Here is a 7233-nt window from a genome sequence, read left to right as displayed (position 1 = left end):
TCATCGCTCTTCTAGAGAAAACAACCCGTATATTATATGCGGCGAGTACTACTGATCAATAAAAAAAATTCCACTCTTTTCATTGTTTGTTGTTGCGTCGAGGTAGCTGTTTGCTGATATGGTGTAAATCAGTTGATGTATGATTTATCAGAAATAAATTATTTATAAAAAAAAAGAGTATGAAATTAATCAGGTAAAGAATATCGTTTATTACATTGAAAATAAGAGGGTTTATATACTATTTGAATTGAAGGATTTGATGTGAGGATAAGGTATTAGATGGGTTGATTTGGGTGATAGGATAATAGATCCAATCTATTATCCTGAACATGCCATGATATGGATCGTAACTGAATCCTGTTTCATGTCAAAGTTTATGATCTGATGTGATCGGTGCTTGAACTGCTTGTTTCTACGCATTTGGAGATCCGGTTTAGAAATGATACATCAATGTATATACAACAATAATAATGATGCAAAATTATATATATATATATATATAATAGCGCTGATTTCGGATTGAGTGAATTAAAGGTAGTATATACTACAGTATATGTATTTACTATGATAATACTTAGTTTGTGTAGAATACGCCTATCACGTTCTGCACTTTAAAGCTTCTTTCAGGTAACTCATTTTGCTATATAAACTACTACATAAATATAACACTAGATTGATGAGAAAATTGTTTAACTGCAAAACAAACTCCAGGTACAGCACAAAGTGTCAAGAAGAAGAGGTTTATACTACATAGAAATAGATCATATATAATAGATGGCACTATTAGCATGGATGACGCTATTACCTCAAGCTTTGCTTGCATTTAAGGTAGGCTAAGAGCATGTGCCACATACAGTACACGCTATGGATCTATAAAATATAAAACTAATGCTTCAGATGTGTAATTAGTGATCTGAACCACCAGACATAAGCCAAGATAACACTAGTTACGGATACATTACGTACCGCAGACTTGTACTTTAAGAGCTATGCTCTAAGCAAACCGTATATTTAGATGCATATCATGCTTGAATTGAACAATCCGCGATACTGTATAGCACTGAGGAAAATATGCAAAATCGCTGTAATATCTCTGTTCACAGTGTTTAGATGTAATTCCTTAAAATGACTACAGGCTTTCCTATTTATGAGTGCTTTTTTCTCGTAATGAGGTGATAAAAAACTTTGGTACGTTGGCAGTATATGGCCTGAAAAGCAGCTACATTCTACAATCATGCAATCGTATATTGTTCTTTGCTTGAGCAGTGCAGTAAATACGAGCGTATTAAGCAATTATCTACTAAAAAATATGTTTTCTGTTATACAATGTGTATCTCCATAGTGGTGTTACGTATTTAACCCGCTATTAGGTTTACAAAATACGAACTATTATGATCTGTATTGCTACAACTTTGTGGTATTTTTTGAAAATGTTCTTTGACCGTCAGTCCCAAGTAATGCATAAACCGTATATTCAGCGAACGAATACCTATAACCGTTGCTACACCTAACATTTAGCTATTTCATGAAGGATAGTACGCATAATCTCTGACGGATTCGAACTCTCGTTCATCAATATCTGAACATTCCCCAGACTCTTCAACTCTTAATATTGTTACACCGACGAAAATATACCAACTATCATACAATTTTATTACAGTAGTATATTCGAATAATTTAACTACCACGATAGGTAGTGTAAGAATAAGGACTGATCAGCAAGGGAATATGATAGTGTTGTTCAGGGTTGGCCAACTCAAAGACAATCTATAAAAAATAGCATGTCAAAACCTTGGACGCTTTGCTTCTTCCTGCCAAAAACACCATATACTTACTTGGACATAGGGGTAGAAACATTCTTGACCAATCTTGGAAAAGAAAGCCTTGGTTTCAAAGGTAACACGGTAGATACCTTTCTCGGCCTTATAGCCTTCAGGCAACAAGGTAGGGCAACGACCATCACTGTTGGTTTGACTATTCAAAAAGCATGAATATCCCATCATGCTCTGTCCAACATCATTAGAAAACTTACGAAGTAGAGAGAGTAGCAAAGGCACCAGATTGATCCAACTTTTCGATCTTTACATCGATATTTTGGCCAGGAGTACCCAAAGAAGCGATGAGAACGTGGCAAGTGATAGGGCTCTTGTGTGCTGACATTGTAGGCTAATGAAGACCTGTGGTTAGATACATCAAGATCATTATTTATGCTGAATAGATCATATACCTTTAAGTGATCTTTGACAGTTTCAAGACGAGAAGAAGCAACAGACATGATAAAGAGAAAAAGAGAAAAGAAACAATATAATAGGTATAATTTTCCAATCTTTTATAGTTGGCAATCCTTGACCAAGCGAACCTGAAATCACCGCACATGACCTATCAAAAACATTGTCCTCTCTAGAGGCCCATCCAACAATTCTAAATTACAATGACATTCACTTTCAATAAGTATCAGTTTTTTTATTTCTATCTGTTTGCCATCTCCTAACAAGCATAATTTTGTGTTTCCTCGACCAATATATGTGAAAAAAAAAAGAAAAATAAAGAGAGATAAGCATGAGACGGGATTGTAAGCCCAAAACGGTTGTTGTGTATATATATCAATCTTTCGAATTAATGGTGGTGGGCAGCAGCATCATTCTAGAGAATTCAAGCCGTCAGTAAACCACGCATGCTGAACATTCACTATGAATCACTTACGACAACAGGAGGAAGATTACGCTCCCACTTGGTACCCTCGGGACCCATAGGCACTACAAATTTGAAAGGTGGATATATTAGTAAGCGTCCAGAATCTGTTCATGTCGTTCAGCTTTACATTTGTAGGGATCAGGATGAGCCCAATCTTGAAGTTCTTTCTCTGCTTTCTGGACAAGAGCTTGAATTTCCTTGGGGCTGGTTACATGCTTATTTTGCTCAAATTGAGCTCTGATTTGAAGAGCTTTTTGTCTCCATAAATCACGTTGAATATACCAATCGAGCGAAAGCTTCAATGAGCGCTTATAGAGTGATTGAACATGCAAACGATGAGCAACTGCAGATGGAGTAGACATGATTTTTGAGATGTTGTTATTATAAGAAAGGGCTAAAGAACAAAAAACACAAAAACAAAACAATCCAAGCTCTTGTTTTCGCTCCCGCTTGAGGGGTGTGGGGCTCGCCTTCTCTCATCCACTACATCAATCTATCTCAGTGCCTATGATGACGTACGTGCCATGATTGGACATTCATATTGAATGAGTAGAAATGTCAAATCTGGAGAAAATCCAAATGCTCAAGACTCTCCTTCCTGAATCTCTTACTACTAAATTGCTCTTCTCTGGGCGCCCCCCCACTACTTAGTGTATTTGCTATATTCCGTTGACCTTACCCCAAACGATAATGTACTGGATCCATCTAGCGTATAGTTTATTCACTTTTGTCTCAGCAGGAAGGGTATAATCGACATTGACCAAACGTTACATATCAAGGAGATTCATCCGAGTCGTACCTTGCATAACGGAATGTATGTGGTTGCGTGCCGTCGTCTTCATCATCGTCTTGAGGCTGCTGCTGCTGCTGGTCATACATGGGGTTGTGGAAATCATCGTTGTCAGTTGGGAGATGGGATGCTGAAAGATCCGTCTCATCAAGCCCATCATCGTCAACCACCTCTTCCTCCATAGGCTCTTCTTCATCTTCGTCTTTGTCTCCATTGACGTTGGTCATCTTCGAGGGTAGGATAGGCTGGCCACGGATCAAGATGGGAATACCCACCTGGATGTCATTCAACCTTTTTGCTTCCATTTTATCCTCCAGATACGCTATCTCCAGCGCCTTGTCTTGGACAGTTTGCTTTTCAGTGTACCAATGCGAGCTTTTTCCTACAGGCGTCAGTGTCGGATACATGATAAAGAATGGATGAGAACAGAGAAGAGCGGATGCACTTGCCAATGGAGCTACTAGTAGTGCTGATTGTGTGACGTTTTAAACATGAAGGTTGCAATCCTACGAGAATTTAGACAGTGGGGTTTTTTTTAGTTGATTGTTAAAGTGAAGATGTTGCCCAAACAAAGCAAAAAAGTACAGGAAGAAGAAGAGGATGCTGTCTATGAAGTCGAGGAAATTGTTGGTCACCGACGCTCTGCAAAGAATCAAGTAAATTTCGCGTGTAAATCTTAATGCGAAAAAAGGAATTCTGACTGTATTGCCTTTGGTAGAGTATGGTTGAATACCTCATCAAATGGAAAGACTATGCTCCTGAATATAACACCTGGGAAAAAGAACGCAATGTGTAATTTGGATACATGCCTACGTTTATTGCTGTACGCTGACCCTTGCTCTATCTCTCTCTTTCCCTCGCTAGCTATTCTAAAGGCCTGATCAGCAACTACTGGTCTACTCAGCCATACACTCTTACTGCATTCAAAAAAAAACTTCATGAAACAGACTCTACTATACCAAAGAAGCGTCCAGCTGCACCGCCGGCAACAAAGGTCGACCGAAAGAAGGTAGCTCAAGAGATTAGGTCTTCCCAAATTTCCACTGCACCTCCTTCTGGACTTGTCTGGTCTGATGTCGAAGCCATCGTTAATGTATTCCATAGTGAACCTGCTACCTTCTTTGCTGAAGTCAAGTGGAAGAATGGACAGCGAAACACCTATATTCCCACCAGAATCATCAAGAAGTACTGTCCTCAACAAGTAAGTGTAATAGCAATTGACGTTGGTTTTACTAGCAACTCATGTTTTGCCGTTAGCTCATTGCCTTTTACGAGAGTCAAATCGAGTTTTACCTACCTCCTTGATTGCGCGTTTGATAGCGGTGTTCATTTGTTTCGTTCAGAAGCTTAGCTTATTTTTCATTTCTTAGTATAAACATACAAAACCTCCATCATATCATCAACAAATACGATAATGCAAACCATTCAAATCTTTGTTAATCTTGGCAGCATTTGGCGATTTAATCATCCTCTTTCTGGGCAGCATTATTCAGGCCACACACGCCTTTTCAATTTTGTGATCCATCAAAAACGTTTTTCGGGTTTTTTTTGTGATACTATTATGCATTTAAGCACGACAGCCGCTCAAGCAAGCTGCTTACCATCAACTACATATTTCCTTGATTTCCTATGATCCGAAATAAAAAAAAAAAAAAAAAAAAAAAAATACCAGGTCTTTAAACAGATAGATTTTTGCCCATGATGTGCGTATCAAGACGTTAGGAGCCTAGTAAGAAACGAACTTTGCAAGCATACTCATAGCTATGATCAGTATTTCAGCTCTTAATTTCCCATGCATGTACACTATCAACTTGTCTGTATCAGATGCGTATAGTTTAAAACGATAAATCAAATATTTTAATCAAGGATAAGAAATTACATGCAAAAAAAAGTATAAAATGGGGATGTGAGTGTGAGAGGGCAGTCTGTTGCACGACGGTCAACAAAGAGAATAATAAGTCTAATAGCAAAATAAAAAGAGTGAAATGTAAATGAAGCTTAGTCGAAAACAATCTTGGTGGCCTTCTTGACTTCTCCTCCAGTATCCTTGTAAAAGGCACCATAGGCACTGTGAGTCTTCTTCTTGACAGTAGTACCGAAAGCCATCAATTCTTCAGGGACTTGCATGTTGGCTTGCTTCAAAACATTGATCAATTCGCCTGAATGCGACTTGTCTTCGGGGGTGAAGAAAGTGTAAGCAGTACCCTTCTTACCACCACGACCAGTACGACCAATACGATGGACATAAGCCTCGATAGTGAGAGGGAAAGTAAGGTTGATCACGTACTCCACATCAGGGATATCGAGGCCACGAGCAGCAACATCAGTAGCAATCATCAAGGGAAAAGAACCATCCTTAAAGGAGCTCAAAGCTTCAGTACGTTGCTGTTGGTTCTTATCACCATGAATACCGACAACCTTGTAACCGTGGTACTCCAGAGATCTCTCTACACGAATGGCTTCCTTCTTGTAAAGTGCGAATATCAACACACGGTTCGTACGAGATTTGTGAACCTTCTTTAGTAAATCCAGTAAATGACGCTCTTTGTCTCTGGGGTTGTCAATGACTTTGACAATTTGTTGCACATTCTGAGAGGCGGCAAGATCAGGTGAACCGATAGTAACACGCATAGGATTGTTCAAGAAATCACTGGCAAGCTTACGGATGCTCTCGGGCCATGTAGCAGAGAACATGAGTGTTTGGCGATCCTTGGGAGAATAGCTCATGATGGAACGGATATCGTTCTCAAAACCGTCATCCAACATACGATCAGCTTCATCCAACACCATGAAAGAAACATCGGTCAAATCACAGGTACCTTCATTAATAAGATCAATCAAACGACCGGGAGTAGCAACAACGATATCAACACCTCTTTGGAAAGCTCTGCGTTGAGGCTGCTTGTCCACACCACCATAGACACAGATGGAAGTGACACCCACAGCCTTACCAGCAGCTTCAGCTTGTTCAGCACTTTGCATAGCCAGTTCACGAGTAGGGGACACAACCAACATGGAAGGCTTACCGCTCTTCTTACCCTTCTTCAATTTGGCAGCAATATGCACTAAACCAGGGATAGTGAAAGCAAGTGTCTTACCAGAGCCAGTCTCGGCAATACCAATGATATCACGGCCAGAGAGTGTAATGGGCCATGTAGCAGCTTGAATAGGTGTGGGGTTGGAGAAGTTCTTGACGACTTCCAAAATGTTATCAGGAAGACCAGCTTGCTTGAATTCTAGGATAGGACGAAGCTTGAGATCGCCAGTGACCTCAATAGTGTGCTTCTTGTAAAATTCGTCAATCGTGCTTTGAGGAAGAGCAGTGAGTTCGTCGTCTTGTTGATATTTGTATGATGCAAGGATTTCGACGTTCTTTTTGATGGCCTTCTTGGGTTCAACAGCAGCGGGAGCAGCAGTGTTGACATCCATCTTTTCTTCAACAGGCTTGGCCTCCTTCTTCTTGTCTTTCTTGTCCTTCTTCTTGTCCTTTTTCTCCTTCTTGCTCTTTTTGCTGACGGCAACGTCCTCGTCTCTCTTTCTCTTCTCAACCTAAGAGATGTTTTGTTACTGTCAGTTCGAATTGACCTCAGTATAGATTATTACCTTTTCAATCTTTGCAGGTGACATGTTTGTGTTTAGTTACAGGAAAAAGCAGCATTAGATCAAATACATTGAAAACCTTTCAAATTGACAGAAAAAAAGTGACTGATTACCTTTCCCATCTCATGTACGCCACCAACAGATTGCAA

The 7233-nt window shown here is 39.6% G+C and overlaps 5 protein-coding genes across 5 annotated transcripts; 1 reads left to right on the top strand and 4 right to left on the bottom strand.

Moving 5' to 3' along the window:
* Nucleotides 1-1677: 1677 nt before the first annotated feature.
* Nucleotides 1678-2275, bottom strand: ATC70_004871 (uncharacterized protein; the record flags this gene model as incomplete). The annotated part of the gene is made up of 4 exons (XM_064824171.1): nucleotides 1678-1767; nucleotides 1836-1974; nucleotides 2033-2166; nucleotides 2228-2275. 4 exons carry the CDS (start codon nucleotides 2273-2275, stop codon nucleotides 1678-1680), a joined length of 411 nt encoding a protein of 136 aa, XP_064677107.1.
* Nucleotides 2276-2616: 341 nt separating this feature from the next.
* GCD7_1 (GCD complex subunit gcd7) lies at nucleotides 2617-3056 on the bottom strand (the record flags this gene model as incomplete). Its single annotated transcript, XM_064824170.1, has 3 exons — nucleotides 2617-2643; nucleotides 2704-2756; nucleotides 2822-3056. The coding sequence occupies 3 exons, from the start codon at nucleotides 3054-3056 to the stop codon at nucleotides 2617-2619; spliced, it is 315 nt and encodes a 104-aa protein (XP_064677106.1).
* A 412-nt stretch (nucleotides 3057-3468) lies between these two features.
* On the bottom strand, nucleotides 3469-3891 carry ATC70_004869 (uncharacterized protein; the record flags this gene model as incomplete). Its single annotated transcript, XM_064824169.1, has 1 exon — nucleotides 3469-3891. The coding sequence occupies one exon, from the start codon at nucleotides 3889-3891 to the stop codon at nucleotides 3469-3471; it is 423 nt and encodes a 140-aa protein (XP_064677105.1).
* A 150-nt stretch (nucleotides 3892-4041) lies between these two features.
* Nucleotides 4042-4789, top strand: BEM3_2 (Rho GTPase activating protein; the record flags this gene model as incomplete). Its single annotated transcript, XM_064824168.1, has 4 exons — nucleotides 4042-4140; nucleotides 4203-4276; nucleotides 4349-4685; nucleotides 4742-4789. 4 exons carry the CDS (start codon nucleotides 4042-4044, stop codon nucleotides 4787-4789), a joined length of 558 nt encoding a protein of 185 aa, XP_064677104.1.
* Nucleotides 4790-5482: 693 nt separating this feature from the next.
* On the bottom strand, nucleotides 5483-7111 carry ATC70_004867 (uncharacterized protein; the record flags this gene model as incomplete). Its single annotated transcript, XM_064824167.1, has 2 exons — nucleotides 5483-7033; nucleotides 7088-7111. 2 exons carry the CDS (start codon nucleotides 7109-7111, stop codon nucleotides 5483-5485), a joined length of 1575 nt encoding a protein of 524 aa, XP_064677103.1.
* Between the last annotated feature and the right edge of the window lie 122 nt (nucleotides 7112-7233).

This window comes from Mucor velutinosus (genome assembly GCF_035048745.1).
Source record: "Mucor velutinosus strain NIH1002 chromosome Unknown tig00001542, whole genome shotgun sequence".
NCBI lineage: Eukaryota > Fungi > Mucoromycota > Mucoromycetes > Mucorales > Mucoraceae > Mucor > Mucor velutinosus.
The sequence above is the reverse complement of the archived record's forward strand: the minus strand, read 5'-3'. Positions and strand labels throughout refer to the sequence as shown.